General features: G+C 58.8%; 1 protein-coding gene across 1 annotated transcript in view; it reads left to right on the top strand.

The window, feature by feature from the left end:
- KCTD16 (potassium channel tetramerization domain containing 16) overlaps nucleotides 1-23,725 on the top strand; it is a 60,936-nt gene extending 37,211 nt beyond the window's left edge. Inside the window, exon 3 of the mRNA XM_066196928.1 lies at nucleotides 17,828-23,725. Within this exon, the coding sequence (XP_066053025.1) occupies nucleotides 17,828-18,279 (452 nt within the window). The 3' untranslated portion in view covers nucleotides 18,280-23,725. The remainder of the gene's footprint in view (nucleotides 1-17,827) is intronic.
- The last annotated feature ends 830 nt before the right edge of the window (nucleotides 23,726-24,555 follow it).

The raw sequence follows: 24,555 nt of genomic DNA, 5'->3' as shown, positions 1-24,555 counted from the left end.
CCCTCGGGGTGCAGGGCTGCTGTGGGCCAGGGGATTGCCCCGTGCTCTGTCAGGTTTGTAACTGCTCAGTGCCCCTGGAGCTGTGGCCTTTCCTCAGGGCAGTTCTCCCCTCCCAGGGTGGAGCAGCAGAATAAATCCTCTGAGCAGACCCTGTGGGAGCTCCCGGTGCCTGTGCAGGGGCTGGGTCCTCTCCTGGGTCATGCGAGGCTCTCCTGATCCCTCTGTTAATTCTCTCACCCCCCTTGTGCTTCTGCTTTGAGATGCATTTGTTGAGCACGCAGTAAATCTGTCACTCCAGCGAGCGCCTAATTGAGCTACTCAGCCCCGGGAAGTCTTTGTTTCCTTCCAGAAGATAAATAAACACCATCCACCACGGTATTTCTTCTTCCCTCCCTGCCCCATCCATCCCCATTTCGAAGGAAGCGTTCCCGGTTTCGATGGGGCCGTGCTGTGCCGCCCCATTCCCTGCTGGGTGTGGGGTGGGAGCCCGGGGGGGCCGCAGCAGATCCCCCCCTGCTCCCCGTGCACACCCGGACTGCTCCGGGGCTGGGCTGGGGCAGCCCCAGGCGCTGTCTGTGGACACTGGGAGCGAACACAGAGCGGGAATGAACCCTTGGCTCTGCTCTGGTCCCCCCATCTCGGCCCCAGCCTGCCCTGGGCACTGTTCACTGGGGCGGTTTCTGCAGGAGGGACCAGCCTGTGGCTCCAGAGGCAGCAGTGCAGTCAGGATGTCTGTCAGAGGCAGCAGTGCACGGTGTCTATCAATCAGGGCAGCAGTGCAGGGTGTCAGGCAGCAGTGCAGGATGTTTATCAGGGCAGCAGTGCAGGGTGTCTATCAGGGCAGCAGTGCAGGGTGTCAGGCAGCAGTGCAGGGTGTTTATCAGGGCAGCAATGCAGGGTGTCAGGCAGCAGTGCAGGGTGTCTATCAGGGCAGCAGTGCAGGGTGTCAGGCAGCAGTGCAGGGTGCCAGGGCAGCAATGCAGGGTGTCAGGGCAGCAGTGCAGGGTGTCTATCAGGGCAGCAGTGCAGGGTGTCAGGCAGCAGTGCAGGGTGTCTATCAGGGCAGCAATGCAGGGTGTCAGGCAGCAGTGCAGGGTGTCAGGCAGCAGTGCAGGGTGCCAGGGCAGCAGTGCAGGCAGGGCTGGACTCTCTGGCAGCCCTGGCTGTCCTGTGCTCCTGCCCACGGAGGTTCTATCCCTGCCCTGTGCCATGCCCGGGGCAGAGCCTGCTGCTCCAGGCCTGCACTCAGCCCTCTGCTCTCAGGGAAGGCGGTGCGGGGGGGGAGAGCTGCCTGCTCTGCAGCAGGTCGGGCTGGCTCCCCTGTGTCCCTGCACTGGGGCTGCCTGTGGTGACCTGAGCGTGGCTGTCCCCGAGCTTCAGCTGGGCCCTGTGATCCCCATTGCCCCACTGGGGACTGGTGCTTTTTGCTTTTTGCTGTTACAATAATTCTCAGTGTCACACATTTCACTGTTGAGCTCACGGGACTGCCTCTAATGCTGGCTTGGGCCTTGAAATAAATTGCAGTTTCATCAGTTCCAGGATAAATCACTTAATGGAATTTCCCCGATGCTTTAAAATTAAGTTTGTATTCTCCTAAAAGAGTGTCAGGCTCGTTGCTGTGATGGAGGAGCTCTCGCAGTTCACTGGAAAGTTAAAGTTCTTTCTCTCCTGCTGGCAGTCCAGCCCCTGCTGCCTGGGCTGAGCTGGTGTCCCTGGAGCTGAGCGTGGCCCCGGTGGCCGCACCGGGAGGTGTGTGACAGGCAGACCCAGCCGATTTAAATCCCAAAGCAGCACGAGCTGCCCGTGGGGGGTGGAGGGTTAGGACTCATTTCAAGGGTGTTTTTTGCTCTGCTGCGGGACCTGTGTGGCCCCTCTGGCCTGAGGGTGGCCGGAATCTCCTGCTCCTGCAGAACGAGGTCACTGCCCGGCAGTCGGGAAGGGTCCCGGGGGTCTGAGACACCTCTGGTGGCCGGAACGTGACCCCGAGAGAGGAGGACCTTGCTCCAAGGGAAAATCCCAATGCTGCCAGCCAGCTGGTAATGAAGAAATGAGAATCTGTTCAATAAAGGCTCCTGTGGGGTTTTGGTGCCCTGGGAGCCAGGGAGGCTCTGGGCTGGCTTTGTTTGGTTTGGATGTGGATGAAGTGCCCGTGCTGGGCAGTCCATGGCTCTGAGTGGGACACGAGGGGCCAGGTTTGGGGACAGCAGCACGAGGGGAGGGGGGATCAGACAGCGGAGGACAGAACATCGTGCTGTGGGGAGAGCAGGCAACTGACTCTGCTTTCCCCGGGATGTTCGTGAGCTCTGGAACCTCACAGCTCTTCCCTCGCCAGGATGTTTTCAGCAGAGGCTCCCAAAGGAAGATTGGGAAGGGAGGAGTCACTGTGGGTGTGAGCACTGCTCCCCTGGGCACCCAGGTGTCACGGGGCCGTGTGCTGGGAGCACTCTGGGGTCTCTGCAGACACCTGGCCCCATGCAGCCTTGGGCCCCAGCCAGGCTGAGGGACTGCCCGGGGCCAGGGCTGGCTGTGGGCCCCGTGCTGGAGCACAGCCAGGGCGCTGGGACACAAACGCCCTTTGCTACCCCTGCGTGTGCCTGTCCCCACTGCCGTGGCACCTTCCCTCACCCCGGGCTGCAGCTGAGGGCGCCAGGGCTGCTTTGGCCTGGGGGGCTCCCTTGGGGTGTGGGACTCCTTGGGGTGTGGGGCTCCTTTGGGGTGTGGGACTCCTTGGGGTGTGGGGCTCCTTTGGGGTGTGGGGCTCCTTTGGGGTGTGGGGCTCCTTGGGGTGTGGGGCTCCTTTGGGGTGTGGGGCTCCTTTGGGGTGTGGGGCTCCATTGGGGTGTGGGGGTTCCTTTGGGGTGTGGGGGTTCCTTTGGGGTGTGGGGCTCCTTTGGGGTGTGGGGCTCCATTGGGGTGTGGAAGCTCCTTTGGGGTGTGGGGGTTCCTTTGGGGTGTGGGGCTCCTTTGGGTCTTGTTCAGGGCGCGGGGGCTCCTTTGGGGCGGGCAGTGGTGCCGCTGGCAGCCCATCCCATCCCATCCCATCCCATCCCATCCCATCCCATCCCATCCCATCCCATCCCATCCCATCCATCCCATCCCAGCCGGCCCTGCCGGGATTCCTGCGTGCTCCTCTCCACGTGTTGGGGTTTTCCATCACTCCCAGTGCTCTCCCAGTGCTTTCATAACCGTTCCAGCCACGCCATCAATATTTCAAGAGGCTGCGAGTGCTCGTTTCCAGAGCTCCCTGGTGCAGGCAGCAGCTCCAGCCCAGAGCGGCCCTGCATAGAAAACTTGTGCCGGGCTCTCCGCCCTCCCTTTTCCTCGGGAAGGATTGGACTTTTATTATGGATATCCTGAAAGGAGGATCCCAGAAAACATCCATTAGAGCAATAACCATTTCATAAATATGTATTTGCACCGGAGCGGGCAAATTTATCTGCAGAATGATTTAAAACAAAATAAATTCGTGGGATAAATTATTCAATGATTAATATTTGACCAGGCACAGCATATGCAGAGTTACCTTAATCTGTTTGGAGGCCTGGGTAATGCACAGCCTTCTGCAGGGTTTTTACAGCTGTTAAATATTAAGGGCCTCTTGGTCATGTGCACAGGGGGCCCAGAAATCATTTTGTCCCTGTAAAGGGGCCTTGAAACACAAGTAAATCACTTTGTGCTTGGTTTATGGCCCTTGTATGCAGCAAGAGGGATATAAAGAGGCTGAACGTGTAAATGACGATCTGACTTGGCTGCTTTGGGCTTTGTGATACTTTCCCAGCGCCAAACTCCCCGCGGGCAGCGGGAGCGTGGCCAGGGGCAGCACACACCGAGGTGGAGCACCTCCAGGGCCTGTCCCATGGCTGGCAGGGTCCTGGGGACCCCCTGGTCTGTCCCATGGCTGGCAGGGTCCTGGGGACCCCCTGGCCTGTCCCATGGCTGGCAGGGTCCTGGGGACCCCCTGGCCTGTCCCATGGCTGGCAGGGTCCTGGGGACCCCCTGGCCTGTCCCATGGCTGGCAGGGTCCTGGGGACCCCCTGGCCTGTCCCATGGCTGGCAGGGTCCTGGGGACCCCCTGGCCTGTCCCATGGCTGGCAGGGTCCTGGGGACCCCCTGGTCTGTCCCATGGTTGGCAGGGTCCTGGGGACCCCCTGGTCTGTCCCATGGCTGGCAGGGTCCTGGGCCCCCCTGGCCTGTCCCACGCGCTGGCACAGGGTCCTGGGGACCCCCTGGTCTGTCCCATGGTTGGCAGGGTCCTGGGGACCCCCTGGCCTGTCCCATGGTTGGCAGGGTCCTGGGCCCCCCTGGCCTGTCCCATGGCTGGCAGGGTCCTGGGCCCCCCTGGCCTGTCCCATGGCTGGCAGGGTCCTGGGGACCCCCTGGTCTGTCCCATGGGCTGGCACAGGGTCCTGGGGACCCCTGGCCTGTCCCATGGTTAGCAGGGTCCTGGGCCCCCCTGGCCTGTCCCATGGCTGGCAGGGTCCTGGGCCCCCCTGGCCTGTCCCACACGCTGGCACAGGGTCCTGGGCCCCCTGCCCTGCCCCTGGCACCCCCGGGCCCCACAGGGTGACCCAGTGCCCGGTGCTGCGCTGGGAGGACGGGGCAGCCCAGGGTGTCAGCTCAGCTCAGTTACTGCTCACCAAAGTGGGACTGAACGCCAAGCCAAGAGCAGCCTCTGCCCCAGATCCTGCTAATGCTGCTTTTAATTTTATTGTTGCTCCATGTGTAAGAGAAATCTCTTAAACTCAGTGAAATCTGTCAGCTGGCAGGAGGGAAACTGCTGGAGCCAAGCTGTCACTGTGATATCATAACTAGAGCAAATGGCTTTTGATTTGGTGATGGCAACGAGACAGACCTTTAGCTGTAAATTATTCATGTACAGGACTAATACAGCAAACATTACAGAGCATGCCAAAATGCTCCTTGGATATTTGTTATGCCTGACTGCGATGCAGACGAACGATCCCTTTGTCGTTGGTGAATCCCTGATCTCCAGCTACTGCTTATCACAGCACAAATGCAAGTACCCATGAAATGAAATTTCACTGTATTAATTAAATATTTTGCGTTACAGAATTAATCTCCCACGTTGAGGAAGAGTTTGTTCTATTTTCTGAAGGCAATAGGTGGAATTTGAGAGTGAACTACAGTATCAAGCCCCAGTGAGGGGATAAATGCTGCCGAGCTCCACGAGCATCCCAGACCCCAGGGCCCGAGGCTCCCCGGGTGGACAAGGTCCCTCCTGCTGGCACAAAGCTGCTGAGCTGCTCCCTCCTCACTGCCCCCAGTGCCCCCAGTCCTGGCCCCACCCCGGGACCCCTCTGTGCCCCCCGGGCCAGGCCCTGCGCCCTGGGCAGGGTGCCACAGCAGCTCAGGTGTCACAGCTCCTGCAGGGATCACCCTGATGGAGCTGCAGGGCTCTGCCTGGATTCAGGCTGCCTGGGAGCAGCTGGACAAGGGTGCAGAGCCACCAGGGCCATCAGCGTGGGCACTCAGGCCTGAGCAGCTCTCAGGACGCTGAGCGTGGTGTGAGCAGAAGCTTTCCTCTCTCACTCAGGTGCTGTTGAGCTGAAGCTGAAACATTTACACTCTGATGTCAGCCTGGGCCTTTTTGCCCTGCTTGTCCATCCCACCCCTGTGTTCACACGTGGATTCGCTGCTGCCTGGGCTGTGGCTGTGGCTGAGCAGGGATGCTGGCACGGGGCTGATGCAGCCCTTGTGGGGCCAGGACCCCCCATGGCCCAGCGTGTCCCCCCAAAGCTGCAGCTGAGAGCTCCAAGCATCGGGCCCAGACCTCAGAGCTGGTCAATAAATAATGAACATAAAACACTGCAATGAGCCTCTTGACCAGCAGGTCACACACGCATTTACGGTGCCATTTATCTTTCCCCAGCAGAGAGCTGGGCCGCAGCCTTCGGCTTTCACCAGATAAAGCTGAAATAAAGCAATAGGTGAGGTGTGAGCAGCTGCTCCCTGTGTCAGCATCTGGAAATTGCTCCCAAAAACGAGCTCCAGACCATTTCCTCATGGCTGGGGCTGACTTGGGGAGAGCTGAGGGCTTTTAAACTGTGGGCTGGGGGGTTTCCTCCCCTTGCCCAGCACAGAAGCCCCTTTGCCCTGCTGGGGTCAGTCCAGGACGTGGGGTGGAAGGACCTGCTCGGCTTCTGTGTTCTCTTGGGCCACGGAGCTGCCTGGTTCCTCAACAAGCTCCTTCCCTGCCCAAATTACTTTTTTCCTGCAGCTGATTTGATGGCCAAAGGGCCCAGGAGGGTGCAGGAGGGAAGGGGGAACGGAAATGTCTGAAGCAATTAGTGTGATTAGAGCGCTGAATGCTCTGCTTCCCCAAACCTGAGCAACTCCTGTCTGAGGCGGCTCAGCCCTGCCTCGGGCACCTCCCGGGATGGGCATCCAAACCTCCCTGGGCAGCCCCTGCAGTGCCTGAGCTCCCTTTCCGTGGGAAAATTCCTCCTGAAATTCCCCCTGAATGACTTTGCAGAGGGTGGTGGGGTGTGCAGTGCTGGGAGCGAGGGCTGCTGTGTGCCCCTGCTGTGGGCAGTGCCAGGACCTCTGCACCTGGGCACTCCGGGAATGCATTCCCTGCCCTTCTGAGCAAAGGGAAAAAGAGGAGCAGGAATCGGGAAAACACAAACCGCATTTTCGGTTCCTTTGACTCCACCACTGAAGCAGCTGGAGGCAACCCCAGCTGCTCCTCCAGGGCTGCTCGGGGAGCTCCAGCCCATGGCCTTGGTGGTGTGTCCCTGGCAGGCTCCTGGCACTGCCCATGTCCTGTTCCCTGCCCATGGAGGTTCCCTCTGCAACACCTGAGGTCCCTGCCCAGCCCCGTGCTGCCGCCCCTGCCCCGGCTCAGCGCCCTCCTCATCCCCCCAAACCCTCCACAGGAGGGAAAGGCGTCTGATCCCAGAGCATTTAGGATTGCCCAGGCATGGGTAACTTAATTGGTCTTGAAAGCGGTGCAGAAAATGTTTGGAATAAAGGAGTGTCTGGAGGGTCTCCCACTGCCTGCGCTTATTTGATGCAGAAGTGCTTTGCTCAAGATGCTAAATCAGATAAACCAAACCATTCATTTCTGAAAGTTCAATTCACCACTTAGAGGACAGAAAATAAACCAAGCTAAGCCACAGCACCGCTGAACAGCGAGATACGGGGTTTAAGGCAAAGCCCACTGCGCCTGGGAATGTTTCTCACATAAATCAAATTTATCTCTGTAGAGCAGAAGCCCAGTTTATGAGGTTCAGACAGGGAAAAAAATAAGAAAACTTCCAGAGAGGGTGTCTTAAATAGCTCATAAAACCCGAGCATCTGCCCCTGTGGGAAGGGATATCTGATAGTCCCAGGAAAGTGCCAGCCCCGACCAGAGCTCGGCTCCCTCTGCGCTCCTGCAGAGGGCTCGGAGCGTCCCTCCCTTCCCCTGGCAGCAGAGAATGATCCGCTCCACAGAACCCCTGGACAGCAGCCAGGGCTCCTCGGGGCCTCGGCCCCTCCGCGGTCCTCGGGCAGGAGAGGAGCAGGAGCAGGGGCCGGGGCTGTGGGGACGAGCCCGGGGGGATGAGCCGCTGTCCCCATGTCCCCGCTGTCCCCATGTCTGTCCCCCCCGCTCCGGGCTGGCACCGCTGCCCCACAGCAGCCCCCTCTGCTGCTTCAGCCGGAGCACACAGGGCTCGCCCCCAGGAGCGGCTCAGGGACCTGCAGCCGAGCCCGAGCTGTCTGTCAGTGCCTGTGGCCGGGGGAAATGCCACTGTCGTCCCAGGGGATGGATAAACAGAGAACGCCCCGTGGCACTGTCATTCCAGGGGATGGATAAACAGGGAACGCCCCGTGGCACTGTCATTCCAGGGGATGGATAAACAGGGAATGCCCCGTGGCACTGTCATTCCAGGGGGCAAATAAACAGTGCCCTGTGGCAGTGCTGGGCAGCTCCTGCGGCCAACGGTGCCCGCAGAACTACAGAATCCCAGCGCTGTTTGTGTTGGAAGGGCATTAAATATCAACCTGTTCCCACCCGTACCGGGGGCAGGGACACCTGCACTATCCCAACCCTGGCCAGCCTGGCCTGGGACACTTCCAGCGATGGGCAGCCTGTGCTGAAGCTTAACCAGTCTCTCAGTGAAGAAATTCTCCCCGGCAGCGTGATCTGAGCCTCCCCTGGGGCCCCTCGAGGCCACTTTCCCTTGTTCCATCCCTCAGCGCCTGGGGAAGAGGCTGATGCTGCCATCACAACAGCCTCTAATTAGGAGATCAGTAATGGCTTTGAGCAGGAAAGAGGGAAGTCATTTCCGAAGTAATTGTTTTCATAAGCATCTTTTCCAGCCGGGTGTCTCAGCAGAGCCATTTGCGGCTGCTCTGCTGTCCCTGTCCCCGTCCCCGTCCCCGTGCCCGGCCCAGGTGCAGCAGCCGCGGTCCGTGTCCCTGTGTAATAGGGACATACATCATGTCACAGTGCCCAGCCAGGAGCAGCTGTTCTGCCGCCTCTGCTGCTGCTGCCAGCCCCGGGGCAGGGCCGGCACGGGGCTGAACGAGGCAGGGAACAAATCATCAGTGCACTGTGGGCTGATGACTCCAGGCTGCCCCTGTCACCTGTGCAGGTGCGCTCCGCGGCGCTTCACACCACTCCAAACGGGAGAGACTCCCCTCCTGGCCCTGGGGGACCACCGGCAGAGCTGGAGGAGCTGCTGTGCTCCGTCTGCCCCCCTTCATGTGGCACCCAGCACTGAACTGTGCCAGGAATGGGGGAGCCTGGAGACCCCTCCTCGGGGATTCTTCTCCCTGGAGACCCCTCCTCGGGGATTCTTCTCCCTGGAGACCCCTCCTCGGGGATTCCTCTCCCCGGGGACCCCTCCTCGGGGGTTCCTCTCCCAGGAGACAGCAGCCCCTGGCAGCAGATCCCCTCCTGCCTGTGAGGCTGCTCAGGCTGAGCAGCAGGGCTGCATTCACTCGCCTTCAGCAATATTTGCTTTAAATTCAAAGAATCTCCTCCCACCACCGCCCTTTTTCAACAGCCACCTCAGCTGTGTGTCGGAACAGCTCGCTGCCTGCCATAAAGCTTAATTATTGATTGATAGCCCTGTTGTACAGCTCGATTATTGATTGATGGCATTGTAACACCCTGCTGTGCATGTGGTGGGTGGAGGGAGGGGACTGCTGGAGCAGACAGGGAGCTGCTGACCCTGGGGAGAAGGAGAGCGGGACTGCAGAGCCCTGAGGGCTGGCCAAGGAACCGCTGGGAACAGCTCCGGGGAAGGGTGACTTTTGGGAACAGCACCGGAGCAGAGACAAAAGGGACAAGGGGAGGATGCTCCCAGAATAGCAAATCACTTGATACTGAGAGAGTAAAAGATGAGAGAGAAGAAACTGGAGCGAGTGCAGGGACAGAACAAATGAGAGGTGAAAGGGGTGACTGTCTCCATGGGATGGTGGCACACAGAGGCCACCACCAGGGCCCAAGGAGATGCAGATTTATATATAGTGGAGATGGGCACCAGGTGGGAAATGAAAGGGAAGAGAGTGTGGGAATAAATCATAGGGAGAAAAAAGTGAAACTTGGTCTTTTAACAGGAGAGCTGGGTTTGTTCCAGCTGTATCCGAAATAAAATGTCACGGAAAGACAGCAGAAGTGTAGCTGGATTGAAAACTACCTTTAGTGGTTGGCTGTTAGCAGAAATCTCATTTAAGAACTGGTTATCTCTCAGCCTGGGATTTCCCCCCCTGCCATGCTGGAATAGCCTGTCGAGCTGGAGCCTGTCACAGGGTGACAGTGAGTGACAGAGTGGCTGTCCCTCAGCTCCCCCGGCCCCCAGAGCTGTCCCTGCAGGGCTGCCTGCCCCAGCCCTGCACACCCCCGGCCTGTGCTCAGCACTTACTGAGCTGCTTTGATTTTCATGTCAAAATAGCTCTGTCGGGATTTGGGCCCTGGCTGTAAAGCCAAACCAAACTGCTGCCCCCAATAAACCCTTTCCAGTGGTGATTCCTGTCCCCAGGGCTGGCACAGAGTCACAGAGCTCGGCTGGGAGGGGATCTCAGAGAAAACGGAGTTCCAGCTCATTAGAACAGGGTGATATCAGAGCTGCCATCCTGGCACGTGTGGGAGCCCCAGGAACTGCCTGCAGTCCCCTGTGCCAGCCCTCATCTCTTCCCTCGTGAATCTGCAGCTCCAGTGCCATTGTCCCTGCCAGGGGGACAGGAGGGAATCAGGAGCTGGGCTCCTGTTCCTCCTTTTCCCTGTTCCCTGAGATCTCTTTGCACGGGTGTCATTTGTGGTGGGGGTAAAGGGGAACATGCAATTTATTCTCCATTATGTTCAGAGTAATGACAAGTCTTAAAATAGCTCTCAATTAGCGATTGATTGCAATTAATTGGAACAACATAGGCTGACATGATAGCTTCGGATCTCCAGAGCATTTTTGAGTTCATGAGCTCTAATTTCCAAAAATTCAAGAATTCCAGCTCCCACATTACCACAACCATCTGTCAGCAGTTTCTCACACAGGTCTTGGAGAAGCAGGAGCAATAAACACTTCGGCTTTGCTAATTAAAGCAGGTGTCCAAACCCAGGCTCATTTAATGTAAACTGGGGGGCTCCATCTAGGTCTGGAAATATCCATCTCCTGCCCAGAGGGGCTGTGGGCCCCCACCACCACCCCGGGAGTGTCCACGGGTGGGCTCTGCCCTCACTCTGCACTGCTGCAAAGCTCCTCGGGGCACTTCCCGAACCGGGGCAGCCTGAGGGGAGAGGGTTTCTCATTGTTCAGACCGATGTGGTTGTAGCTGTGCTTTTATTAATGCAGGATTGGAGTATCTTCCTTAATAAGAGGTTCAATCCACCATCCTGCATCACTCCCCTGGCTGAGCAGAGCCTTCGTGTCTGTGGCTGCAGCTCAGCCTGGCCGGGGGTCACTCCTGGGATCCTCCACGCAGCACAAGGAAAAGCCCTGCTCCTCAGCCCAGGCTGCTTTCTTCCCATCAAACTTCACCTCCAGGGTCTTGAGCGTCAATTGAAAGTAACAGGGAGCAAAAGGAAAGGCAGTGTTAAGGTACTGGGTTAATATGGCATTGATAAATCAAAAAAATACCCAGGAAAGTCCGAAATTTGAGGAGGCAAGGGTGAACTGGAAGAGGGAAGATGCAGAGAGTGGCAGCTGTGAGTTCTCTGAGCTCCAAACTCACCCCAGCTGGAGCTGCTTGGCAGAACAGAAAGAACAAACGCTGCAGGCAGAAGAAATCTTAAGTGTCAGATTTTCATATCAACATCGTTTTCCCAGAGGAAAACACACTGAAATGCCTCAGTCCTGGTGGCCAAATATTGTTTCTGTTCACAGTCCTGGGAAAGGGGAGCACCGGGCAAGGGAGCCTGCAGCACTGAGTTATTCCCGCAGGAATACAACCCCTGTTCTATTGGAGTGCGGAATGTGAGACCTCAGCTCGTCCCCCAGAGCAGCCTCATCTGCTGCTGTTCCCTTCAGGCAGAGTCCCTCTGAACCTGCGGTGAAAACCCCGGGGAGAGCTGGGAGGGCTCAGCTCTGCTCCTGCCCCGGCCTGGCCAAGGCTTCGCCCTCTGGGTGGGCACTGAGGGCCAGGGGGAGCAGTCTGGGGGCTCCGGGGCTCACAGCTGGGGCTGGGGGAGCAGTCTGGGGGCTCCGGGGCTCACAGCTGGGGCTGGGGGTAAAGTCTGGGGGCTCCAGGGCTCACAGCTGGGGCTGGGGGAGCAGTCTGGGGCTGGGGGAGCAGTCTGGGGGCTCCGGGGCTCACAGCTGGGGCTGGGGGAGAAGTCTGGGGGCACCAGGGCTCACAGCTGGGGCTGGGGGAGCAGTCTGGGGGCACCAGGGCTCACAGCTGGGGCTGGGGGAGCAGTCTGGGGCTGGGGGAGCAGTCTGGGGGCTCCGGGGCTCACAGCTGGGGCTGGGGGAGCAGTCTGGGGGCTCCGGGGCTCACAGCTGGGGCTGGGGGAGCAGTCTGGGGCTGGGGGTGCAGTCTGGGACCCCAGGGCTCCCAGGGCAGGCTTGGCTGTGCAGTTGTGGCCAGCACAGGGGGCACCAGCAGAGCCCAGACTGTTCCTTGCCCAGCCGGGCCATGCCCAGGAGGACGGAGTGACCACGGGAGGAGTTTTCCTCTCCACGTGCAAGGAGCTGTCTGTGAGTGCAAGGAGCTGCCGTGGCCGCGGGAGCAGCCTCTCCCCACACTCCCTGGGTCTCTCCATCCTGCTGCTCACACTTCAGGCTGCTCCCTCCTCTCCAAATTTTAACTTCATCACATGTTACTTTGCGAAGATCCCTATATAAATATTTTGGCTCATTTAATATGCCTTCTGGTATTTTAGGTCTCTTTTTCTCCACCATTTGGGGAACTTATTTTTATTTTCAAACAAATTTGATACTCTTACAGAAGTTCACTTCCAGAACCGAGTGTTTTAGGGAAGCTCGGAGGAGTGCTGGTAAAATGACAATGTGCTGCGAGGCTCCTGCAGGAAGTGTGTGTGCTGCTGGGGGCTGGCTGAAAATCTCTGTGCACAAACAAGACACACCAGGGAGCAATTCTGGGGGTTATGTTGGCTTGGCAAGTTCAGAATTCTTGAATGGAAAACACTTTGAACTGGAAATTTTCAGTTTAAATTGATTTCGAATCAGATGGCAGCACCGGGTGTCCCCAGATGCCCCCAGAAGGGTAAAAAATGGTGGGAGCTTCCTAAGGGGGCTGGAACAGCCACGGGGTCTGCCTGTTCCCTTCCTTCCTTGGTTCCCTTCCTCCCCTGATCCCTTTTCTGCCCAGTTCCCTTCCTCCTCCCAGTTCCCTCCTCTCCCCCCCTCAGTGCCGCCTTTGAGCATATGGGAGGGTTCAAACCCATGATGTTACTGCCAAGTCCTTCCCAGCTTTGTCTCTCACTGAAATTTTACTGCAGATGCTTGATCCTGAAAGCAAATAAACCCCGGGGTGTCCACCCTGCTGCCAGGACAGAGCCCGGAGCCCGTCAGTGCCCGGAATTCGTCGTCCTTCCTCAGCTCGACCTGGGCAGTTTTCTCCGGCCAGGGCCATTTTCTGCTGGTGAATCTGGCCCCATTGCCAAGTCAGGATGTATTTATTAAAACACCAATGAGAGCCTGGCCTGCCGTCAATCACCAGCCCCTGAATTCCCTCCTGGGTGCAGGGCTGTGTGAGGAGCTGGGCACACCCCGGTGCCGGGTCTCAGTCAAAGTGTCACATCAGCCTGAGCCAGCGTCCCCCTGCCCTCAGCCCCGGGGGAATCCAGCTTGGGTTGAGCACGGGAACAACGGGGGATGTGTCTGAAAGCCCCAGCTCTTCATTCCTGGGTGCTGAGAGGTGAGCAGAGGGTGCACAGGCTGTGAGCACAGCGGTGACGGGGCTCCAGGGGGGTGGAGGTGACAGGGAGGTGACATGGGGACACCCCTGCTCCCCCAGCCAGCCCTGCCCACCTGGGCACTCCGGTCAATTAATGCTCAAACAGGGTCAGCTGCTGCCCTGAGCCCCAGAGAGGACAGACCAGGGGCAGGAGGCAGCAAAAGCCACAGCAGAGGAGAGGGGAGAGTCATGGGACAGGGAGGGGAAAAGGAGCGTGGAACAGAAATGAATCAAACCAACAACAAAGCCCTGCAGCAGAAGGAGCAGGAGCAGGGATAAAAGGTGAGAAGATAACATAAATGGGCCAGAGTGGATGGAGAACAGCAGGAAAATGGCTCAGGAGATGATCACAGGCTGGGAGGTTGGTACAGCCACACACGTGGAGGGAAATGAGAGTCTGGACACAGAAAATGTCCCTGTCTGCCTCAAAAACAGGCACCAGATGTGTCTGAGCTGTTCCCTGGGGACATTGTCCCTTCCCAGCCGTGACACCATCCCCAGCCTGGCCACAAACCTCAGGAAAAAGGTCTGCACAAACTGCAGGAACTGAGTTAAAGGAACATCATCCTGAGAAGGATCCTGCCGGGGCAGAGCTGTGGGAGAGCTGTCCCCATGCCAGTGAGTGCCCTCCCACAGCTGGGACTGTCAGCCCAAATTCGGGAGGAGCAAAAGTGAAAATTCTGAGAATTCCCGGAGAATGGAACTTTGTAACATTTGTTCTGAAATACGCCAGCATTGTATTTCTGGGCACCGGCCTTGGGGCACCTTTAGACCCCTCAGAGTGTTTGTGCAGCCCTCCTGGCACTGGGGTGGCACTGCCAGCTGGGGACAGGGGATGGGGACGGGGACAGGGGCCCTGTGCTGGGCTGTTCATCCCAGCCTCGGCATTTCCCAGTTCAAACTGGGATCAAACTGGGCTCAAACTGGTGTCTGAGCTGGGGGAGGGTCCCTGTGCCACCTCTCACCATGAAAACTCACTGGCTTTTGTCACTCCTGGTTTCTGTCCCAGCTCCTCACTCCTCCCCAGTTTTCTCGCAGCATCTGTCCCCCATACAGGGATTTCCCATTCCCTCCTTGCAGCCTGGCTCTTGGGAAAGAGGGAGAGGAGAAGGGGGAAAACTGGGTGGCTGCTGGTTTGTGTGTCAATTATACATCAGAGGCTTTGCTGCTGCTTCAGAAGCTTCTAATAATAATTATTATAATTAGGGCACTGGGAGAGAAATGTGCTGAGATCAGGGAGGCAAGCAGGAAAGCCAGGCCAGAATTAATTAGCCACTTTTATCTAAGAATCTCAAAGCATTTAGACATTAATTAATGAGTGCTGTGGTTAAGTCAGCGCGATGCTCCTTCGCTGCCGTGGTGGCTCGGGCTCAGCCCAGCCCGGGGGTGCTGCTGCTGCTGCTGCAGGACACAGAGATGGTTCTGTGGTCCCTTCGGTGCTGCCTGTCCCCCTGGCAGCTCTGCGGAGCCCCGGCCCGGGCGCACATCTGGGCAGATGTGCGGGGCTGCAGCTGTGCCCGCGTTCCGTGGGGAGCAGCGGCTCCTGCTGCCCCAGCCCGGCCCCGGGATCCCCCTCCCAGCCCGGCCCCGAGACTGCCCCGGGGCTCACACACAACTCTTTCCTCAGGGCAAAGTCATTTCTGTCTCCGGGCCTACCCGTGGTGTGCCCACTGTTGGTGAATATTCATTAAGTGAAATTAGCATCTAATAGGTCTTTAATTGACTTATAAAAGCCTTGTTTTGCGGTAATGAAGTCTGTTCTGTGGCTGTGCCTGATGGCAGCTGGTGGGTCCCTGTGCCCCGGCTGCCATCGCGGCTCAATCCCTTCTCCCCCGTAGTCCATTGGAGATGTCCCTGTCCCATCCCTGGAGTGCCCAAAGGCAGCTCGGAGAGCCCTGCTCTCTGGGAGGTGTCCCTGTCCCATCCCTGGAGTGCCCAAAGGCAGCTCGGAGAGCCCTGCTCTCTGGGAGGTGTCCCTGTCCCATCCCTGGAGTGCCCAAAGGCAGCTCGGAGAGCCCTGCTCTCTGGGAGGTGTCCCTGTCCCATCCCTGGAGTGCCCAAAGGCAGCTCGGAGAGCCCTGCTCTCTGGGAGGTGTCCCTGTCCCATCCCTGGAGTGCCCAAAGGCACCTCGGAGAGCCCTGCTCTCTGGAAGGTGTCCCTGCCCACGGCAGGGGGGTTGCAATGGGATTAAGATCCAGTCCAAGCCATCCTGGGACTGTGACAGCCCCGAAGTCCCAGCTGGGTTTGGGTGTGGGTGGCCTGGGCACTGTGGGCAGGTTTGCAGAGCTGCACTGATGATCCCAGTGGTGCCCTGGGCCCTGCAGGGCGGGGTTGGGGTCGGGTGAGGGGTTTGGGTGCTCGGGGCTTTGTTCCTCGGCTGGGTGAGCTCAGCCCTCTGGTTTCACTGTCCCGCTGCTGTGGGAGGTGGGGATCAGCTGCAGGAAGGAGCTGGAATCCACACAGCTCCTGGAAGTGCTCTCAGAGCACGTGGGTCAGGGTTTTACAGGGGCTCAGCTCATAATGCCTTCGCCCAAGCCTAGAAATTGATAAAAAATCTCAATTTAGCCATTATTGACCGTTTCCAGACAGGACACAGGGCAGCTTTGGAGTGAGTCTGTAAATCAGAGTAGCCCTGCAACCCCCAGACTGAGAGACTCCTCCGTCATTGACAAGGAAGAGGAAGGAGATGAGGAGGTTTCCTGACTTCTGGTTTTCTGCCTGTTCCTGTAAATGGTGTGCACTGTGCTCCTGGCTGGGTAAGGAGGAGACTCAGCAGGGCAGGGCAGTGCAGCCAGGGGCTCTGTCAGCACCCACAGCCCCTTCTCCGGGCTCAGGGGCTCTCCACTGGCCCCAACACCTATCCCTCCTTCTCTTCTTTTTTCCCCGTTTGGCAGTGGGGCTCTGGGGCGGGGGCAGAGCAGCAAAAAGTCACCTCAGCCCATGGTGTGAGGAGGTTTCCCCAGTTGGCCCCACAGGAGCTCTGGTGCAGCTGTGACCTGTCTCCGTGTGTCCTTGTCACCGTGTGACCTGTCACTGTGACCTGTCACCATTGCCAGCCCAGGGCAAAGCTGCAGCTCCAACCAGACCATCCCTGTTCTCTGCCTCTCCTCCAGCCCCTGTCCTGCTGTGAGCGCCCCTCGGGCCTGGTGTGGCACTGGGGACAGGCCTGGTGTGACACTGGGGACAGGCTGGTGTGACACTGGGGACAGGCTCGGGTGTGACACTGGGGACAGGCCTGGTGTGGCACTGGGGACAGACTGGTGTGGCACTGGGGACAGGCCTGGTGTGACACTGGGGACAGGCTGGTGTGACACTGGGGACAGGCCTGGTGTGGCACTGGGGACAGGCTCGGGTGTGACACTGGGGACAGGCTCGGGTGTGACACTGGGGACAGGGTGGCTCCCTCCAGGCTCAGACAGGGGCTGCCAAGGGCTGTGGGTGCTCCCCTGGCCCGGGGGTGTCCCAGCCCTGCAGGGGCTGGCAGTGGCCGTTCCATGTGGGGACGCTCCATGGCCATTCCATGTGGGATGGACGCTCCCCTGACCCCTGTCTCCGTGCTGCCTGGGCTGGGCTGGGCACAGAGCTGTTGTTCCCGGTGCCAGCTGTCCCCTGGTCACGGATTGCTGCGGCTGGGCAGGGCTCCAGCTGGAAAACAAAACCTCCAGCCCTGCAGGATCGGGAATTGTCATTGTCCTGGGCTTCCCGCGGCTGGGCTCAGGGAGATGAAGGACCCCGTGTCCCCGGAGCCTCTGGTCTGGCTGTGAGCAGGCTCTGAGGGGGGCAGGACTGAGTCTGGGGAGGGAAGGGGGTGCCGGGGGGTGATGCCTGCCAGGACAGAGGCCGGCAGTGCTGGCTGCACCAGCGGGCTCTGCGCTGCAGCCTCACAGAGGAAACCGTGTCGGGACAAGCCAGGGGGGCTCCAGCTGTGGTGGCTCAGTCAGATACTCTCGTGGTGGTTTCTCCCTGAGGATCTCAGGAGAAGTTCCAGCCCACACTGGATACTGAGCAGCACATGGAGTGGGGTGGATGGAGTGGAGTGGATGAGGTGGGGTGGATGGAGCAGGGTGGATGGAGCAGGGTGGATGGAGTGGAGTGGGTGAGGTGGGGTGGATGGAGCAGGGTGGATGGAGTGGAGTGGGTGAGGTGGGGTGGATGAGGTGGCGTGGATGGAGTGGGGTGGATGGAGTGGAGTGGATGGGGTGGGGTGGATGGAATGGAGTGGATGGAGTGGGGTGGATGGGGTGGGGTGGATGGAGTGGAGTGGATGGAGTGGGGTGGATGGAGGAGCTCCAGGGCTGATGGGAACCAGCCCATGGGGCCCGGGGAGCTTTGCTGGCGGTCTGTGGTGATGTCCAGGGACGGTCCCTGCAGGGTCCCCGTGGCCCTGGGGGGCTCAGCAGCCCGTGTGGGGTGTGTGGGGTTGTGGAGCTGCAGTAACCCCGGGCTCTGTGTCCCCTGCAGGTGAGCCCTCCCGCTGGTCCTCGTCCCACTGCGACTGCTGCTGCAAGAACGGCAAGGGGGACAAGGAGGGCGAGAGCGGCACGTCCTGCAACGAGCTGTCCACGTCCAGCTGCGACAGCCAGTCCGAGGCCAGCTCCCCCCAGGAGACCGTCATCTGCGGGCCTGTCACCCGCCAGCCCAACATCCAGACTCTGGACAGGCCGGCCAAGAAGGGGCCGGTGCAGCTGCTGCAGCAATCCGAGATCCGCAGGAAGAGCGACCTGCTCCGGACTCTCACCTCCGGCTCCCGCGAGTCCAACTCCAGCAAGAAAAAAGCCGTGAAGGAGAAGCTCTCCATCGAGGAAGAGCTGGAGAAATGCATCCAGGATTTCCTCAAGATCAAAATCCCAGACAGGTTTCCCGAGAGGAAGCACCCCTGGCAATCGGAACTGCTGCGGAAGTACCACCTCTAGGCCCGGGTGGGGAGAGCACACCGCCTTGTTCCCTTAGAGCCAGACCCCGAGTGACACCGAATTCCCAACAGTAACTATTTGTTAGGTCACCGAAACCAAAACCCATCTCTAGTACTGCCTAATTCGCCTGTTTCACCTTAACATTTCTAGTCGTAGGGGAACGATATTTTTTGCAGTCCTGGAAGCACAATGACAAACGCTTTTGTTTGTAAACTTGGAGTCTTACACAAGCTGAAAACCTTAAGGGCACGGCCAGGCCCGGCCCGAGGGGCGCTGGCGCGGCCCCGAGCAGGCAGGGCGGGTGGAGAGGGCTCCGTGCCCGGAGGGAGGAGCCCAGCACAAAGCCCGGTGCTGCCCCGGCAGTTTAAGCATGTGTATTTATATATGTGCATATATATATGTGTGTATATATATCTCTGTGTATATATATATATGTATATATATATCAATATATATTGCTTAAAGATTTTTTGGCTCTCTCCTTATATAACTGCACTTTCTCAGAAAAGAGCTTTTTTTTTAAGGCCGTGGATGTCCCGTTTCTTCCCCAGGCCTTTGAGGGCTGAACAGTAGAAATCCATCTCCCTGTCTCCCTCCTGCTCCCCCTGCCAGGCCTTCCCCTTCCCTGGGGCCCTGGGAATGCCCCAGTGGAGACCAGGCTGCAGTCTGTGGGTGTGTGTTACCGTCAGCAAAACATTCCGTTTGTTTGGGATGCTCCTGGTGTCCTCCCCACACCTCTCGTGTGTTCCAAGGCTCCCCGTGGGTTAAAGGTGTGGGGAAAGCCGCAGGGATGGATCTGGGCTGTGTGGGGATGTCGGGGAGGACGCTGGCTCCTGCAGGTGCCAGGTGTGTGTGCCGGGAGCAGCTGTCCCAGCTGGCAGGGACAGCGGGCACCGTGCCCCCTCTGGCCCAGCAATGCCCCCAGCCCACCCGGGGCTCTGCCCTGGGCAGCCGTGGCTGCAGGGGGGAGCAGGGCTGTGCCAGGAGGGAGCAGAGCCCCGGAGGAGCTCCCTGTGTCCCCTCCCGCAGGTGCCAGCACTGCCAGCAGTGCCGTGGTGGCACCGCAGTGACCGTGCCCTGTGTCCCATGTCATCCCAGAGCCGTGGGGAGGGAAGGGCTGTGCTGGTCCTGCACTGCCCCAGAGCCCAGGGAAGGGCAGTGGGGGTCAGGCCAGGGGAAGAAAGGGAAATGGTCTGTCCAGAGAGGGGCCGGGGCATGGCACAGGGACAGGGACAGGGACAGCCAGAGCTGAGGCACGGCACAGGAGCAGGCACAGGGACAGCCAGAGCTGGCACACGGCACAGGGACACGGACAGCCAGAGCTGGCACACGGCACAGGGACAGGGACAGCCAGAGCTGGCACATGGCAGCATTGGGCTGCTCATTTAACATGCCTTCTGGCCAGCCATGGAGAGGCAGGGAACACTCCAGTGCTCCACCTGTGGAGGCCACAGCTGGGAACAAACCAGCTAGAGAATTTGGTATCAATTATTAGTTTTCTAAAGGCACAAGAAGATTTATATATATATATATACATGAATATGAAACTGTGGGCAGTGACAGTGCTGGTAACACAGAACACTCGGATTGTGCCTCAAGAAGGGTCCCGCAGGTTCCAGGGCTTCCCCCTCCTGAATTCCAGGAGCTGCTGTGGGAGATGCTGTCCTGCCTGCCCAGGTTCTGTCTGTGATGCTGCTGCAGCTGCAGCCACGGGGGATCCTGGTGCCTGCAGGGCTCCATCGTGCCGGGCTGCCAGGGGACGCTGAGGGCAGCACCAGCTGTGTGTGGGGTCGGGTGTGTTTTACCCGCTGGAAAAGGAAGCGGTTCTGGCCCAGAGGGATGGAGGAGCAGGAGCTGGCTGCAGGGGGGAACCCTCCCGCAGTGCACCTGCAGGTGGCTGCAGAGCAGGGCTGCGACGTGCAGCTGGGGTCACCTCGGGGATGGTGTGGGTGAGGAGGAGCTGTCCCTGACCGAGCTGTCCCCTCTGTCCCCTGTGCCCTCTGCCGGTGCCGCAGGGCCGGGCTGGGCAGGACAGGCTCTGCCTGGGACACGCTCGGTGGAGAGACTCAGCACTTGCCGGGGTTGTGCTTCAGAGCCAGTTCAGGGCTCAGGACGTTCCCTGCCCCTGGAATTCAGGCCCGGCTCTTGTGCCACCCTCCACTCCCGGGCTCTGAAGGCACATCTTCCCACGGAGATCGATGTTCTGTACAAGCTCCACAGACTTGGCCCTGCTTAGCTATTTCATGGTTAGTTTACAGCACTTTTCTCTCCCTGCTCAACGTTTCCCGCACCTTGTCCCCCTGGGAGCCCTGTCCTCTTGCTCTGGCACCAAGTGAGAACAGGGGAACAGGGAGGGCAGGATTCCCAGCAGGGCACGGGGTTCAGGACAGGTCACCTCTGTTCCCTGGCAGGAGACTGCAGCCAAAACCTCGTGCTTTCACCCCAGACCTTCTCCCGTGTCTTTTTCACACTCTTTGGGCTGTGAGCTGTGTGTGCAGGGTGGAGGAGCAGGCCCTGGGTGTGTGTGTGTGTGTTCCCAGGGACACGGCATTGCTCCATGATTAATAACTGGGGAGAAATCAGACCAAATGAAATGCGCCCAAGTGGGCTTGATTTATGTGGCCTTCACGTCTCCAGTACGAGATGAAATGGTTGTTACTCTCCAGTGCTACAGAAATAAAAGGTCTTAAACTTCAGTAATCACAGGCAGGCCCAACCTGCTGGGGAAGCCAGCCTGGGCTGGGGCAGGGCAGTGCCGGGCGTGGGGCTCCTGCCTCTGTGTGTGTGTGTATGTGTGTGTGTGGGTCCTGCTGCACCCCTGAGGGACCTGCTCCTGCTGTGACCCCGTGGACAGCTGTTGGATGAGAGTTTGTGCAGAGCTGGGCTGTGCTGGCAGGTTTTGTGCTGCTCAGAGGGACCGGGGGCTGCAGGTGGAACACAGGGGAGGTGCTGGGGGCTCTCACAGCCCGGGAGGGGTCAGCAGCTCTGCCCAGAGCCCCCAGAGCTCCCCTTCTGTGTCTCCTCACTTGCTGTGTCTCTGCACCACCTGCCCCACAGCACGCCCTGCACCTTTGGGACACCTCCCGGAGCCTTTCAATAGAAAATGCTGCTCCGTGACGGCCCCAGAGCTCAGCTGAGGGTGGTGCTGCCTCAGGAAGGGGCAACCAAACCTCCTGCAGGCACCAGGACGGTGGCAGAGGGTGACCTCCCCCACGAGCCCTGGAGATCCCTTCCCAGCATCGGTGCCCTGCACACGGGCATGCACAGAGACATGCACAGCTGCACATGGGCACCCCTCACCGGGGACAGGCAGGTGCCTTTGTGGCAAGGCTGCTCGCCCTGTGTGGGACGGGGCACCTGTCCCTGTGCCCAGGGCAGGACATCCCTCAGCGGGTGGTGACACCTGGGAGCCGGGGCCACCCCAGCTCGGGTGACCGGTGCAGGGCAGGTCCGGCCCCTCCCGCCCTGCGGGGCTCTCCCCGGGGGAACGGGAGGGGAGGGAGGGAGGCAGAAAGGAAACTGGAACTGAGATGGCCTGAGGGAGACCTGGCTTTGGGCTGTGAAATGTATCCTGCTCAAATTCGACTTGGTTTCAGTGAGGGAACCCACGCGTCTCCCTAGGACGGGTTTTGCGGCAAGCCAAAATTAAACTCCACTCGTGGAGTACTTGGTTCTTTCTAAAATGCCTGGGGAGGAAACTGGACTTTGAGCTACTTTCCACCGGTAACAGACCAAGTCCTGTTGCAAACAATGTGAAATCTTACCTAGAGTGCAGTGGGACTGGGGCTCAGCTCCCGGAGGCAGAATTCCCAGTTTCCAGGGGCTTTGCCACCCCAAACCCCCCCCCGAGACCCCTGAGCAGGACTCAGAGCACTTGGGGGGCACACAGAGAGCTCGTCATTTCCACAGACCCGTGGGGACCAAGTGGTTTGGTTTTGTCCCTAAACCACCTGCACACACAGCACAGAGGCTCCACAGCGCTCTGGAGAACCTTGTGGGTTTACGTTGGGTTTATCAGTTTTATTTGCAAGTTGTGGGCTGAAGGAGAGGACGAGGTTGGGTTTATTGGCAATGGCCACCACACACCTGAGCCCCTCCGCCGTGTCCTGCCCTGCTGTCCCAGCCCTGGGGAGGCTGGGGGGAATTTTCCAGCCCTGGGGAGGCTGGGGGGAATTTTCCAGCCCCCTCCCCAAGCCCCCCCCGCCCCCCACCACTGCAAGTTCAGACTTGACTTTCAGAGTACTTTATGCATAAGGCCCCATGTGTATCATGGTACAGAATAATTGTCCAGTCTTATGGATAGTTTATGCCCCAACGGGGTTTTGTAGATTAATAGTAAAAGAACAAAAAAAAAAAAAAAAAAAAAAAAAAAGAACAAAAAAAAAAGAAAAAAGAAAAAGCACTTTTAAATTATTTATATTATAAAAAGACATTCTTTATTTTTCTCGGCATTGATGTCACTTAGCTAAAAAAATCCGTTTATAAATAGGATATTGCAGATTTTAAACTATAGCAATGCTCAAGCGAACACGGATTCAGAGTTCCACAGAGAAAAGGAGCGAGGTGAGGCAGGAGGGTGGCAGGGCCCAGCTGGCTCCGTGGGTGCCCTTGGAGACGATGTCCCTGCGCGGTCCCCTCTGGCCGTCCCCAGCTGGGGATGGCAGGGCTGGACCCCAGGCCTTGGGGCTGTACTGAGGTGCTGCCAGTGCAATATCTCCCAGCCCACGGGGGAGCAGAGGGGCTTTGGTGCCGTTGGGATCTCTCGGGGCCTTGCTTTCGTTACATTTCCGGACCTCATTCAGCACTAAATGACTTCGCCCAGGCTGAGTCAGTCTGTTGCACATTGATGTAGATTAAGTGGCACCCACTGGATTACCTCTCGACTTTCCAACGTGGTTCACTTGTACATAAGTGTAATGTCAAACTGTTTACAGGTTCTTTTGTGCGTAATCGTGGAAAAAAAAGAAAACAAAAAAAAAAGTTTTATCTACAAATTTAAAGGAATCGATTTTACTGGAAGGTGTTTAAAACAAAATGAATGTGCTTAATACAGTATAGACATCCTTGCTAATGGTCTCACCTGAATGCATGTATCCGTGTTGTCAGTCCCACCAGTGAGGTTATTGGCAATATTCTGCAGTCTGTGAATAGCAAATATGCATAAACTACTGTGACTCTGACAAATATAACTCGGTAACTGTTTCTACTGTGGTATGTGAAAAAAACTCCTGTAGCTTTTAGCCTGCTGTATTTCCCTGGTGCAGAGAGCACCAGGAAGGAGAGAGATCTGGGACAAATGAAGTCACAGCCGCGCCCTGAGCAGGGTGGGTCACCCTGCTGGCTGGCCGTGCTACAAGTGCTAAAAATGCCATTTTCAGAGCCCGGCAGGTGGAGGGGAGGTGCTGCTGCTGCCTCCCGCTCTGGCATCGCTGCTGGGGCAGAGCTGGGCTGGGGCAGGGGCTGTGGGACCCTGCGGGGGGGAGCTGGGGGCTCACAGCTGCAGCCAGTTGGTGTTTGCAGCCCCAGCACAGCAGTGAGTGCGCACAGACCCGCACAGAGGAGCTGGGATCCTTCCGCTGTCACACACTCACCGGGTGCACCCACGGGCACATCCAGGCTTTGTGCCCACGGGGATTCAGCACTGGCTCATTGACCACTTCCCTCCCTGCCGCCTGGGCCTTACCCTCCCTGCAAAGCGGTGAGGTTTCCCCCAGTTTATTGCTGGGTTTGTTGTTATTATGGCTTTCAATCTGCAGTACTTTGCTGTGGCTGGGAGGAAGCCCTTTGCAATGGCCGCTTCCTGGGGAAGGTGGAAGATCCCTCCCTGCAGCGTTTGTGGGGCTGTTTGGTGTGGGTGCTGCAGGGCCGGACACGCGGGAGGGCTGTGCCCTCAGTGGGGAGGCACCGAGCTCACTGAGCTCCCCTGTGGCACCAGCCCGGTGCTGGCAGTGCCACCAGGCAGGTGGTGCCAGGATTGCTGTCCTGGCACTGCCCCGGGCCTGGGCCAGCTGCTGCAGAGGGGCCCCGTGGCCCTGGATGTCCTCCCAGCTCTGGGATGAGCTTCTCCCCACCGACCACCCCTGCGTGGAGCCCAGGGCTGGGGGGACGCTCTGCTGCCGCTCCCGGGCGAAGCTGGGGCCCACAGCCCTGCTCTGGCGGGGTCTCAGGCTCCATCCCCCCCTCCAGCCACGTCCCACAGGAGGAGGGCACGGAGCTGCTGTGCTCCCTGGCTGGTGCCAGCTCTTCTCCCGGCCGGGACAGCCCTCAGCCCTGAGC

Source organism: Chamaea fasciata, unplaced genomic scaffold, assembly GCF_029207755.1.
Source record: "Chamaea fasciata isolate MVZ Bird 193981 ecotype frontalis unplaced genomic scaffold, bChaFas1.0.hap1 SCAF_15, whole genome shotgun sequence".
NCBI classification, from domain to species: Eukaryota; Metazoa; Chordata; class Aves; order Passeriformes; family Sylviidae; genus Chamaea; species Chamaea fasciata.
The sequence above is the reverse complement of the archived record's forward strand: the minus strand, read 5'-3'. Positions and strand labels throughout refer to the sequence as shown.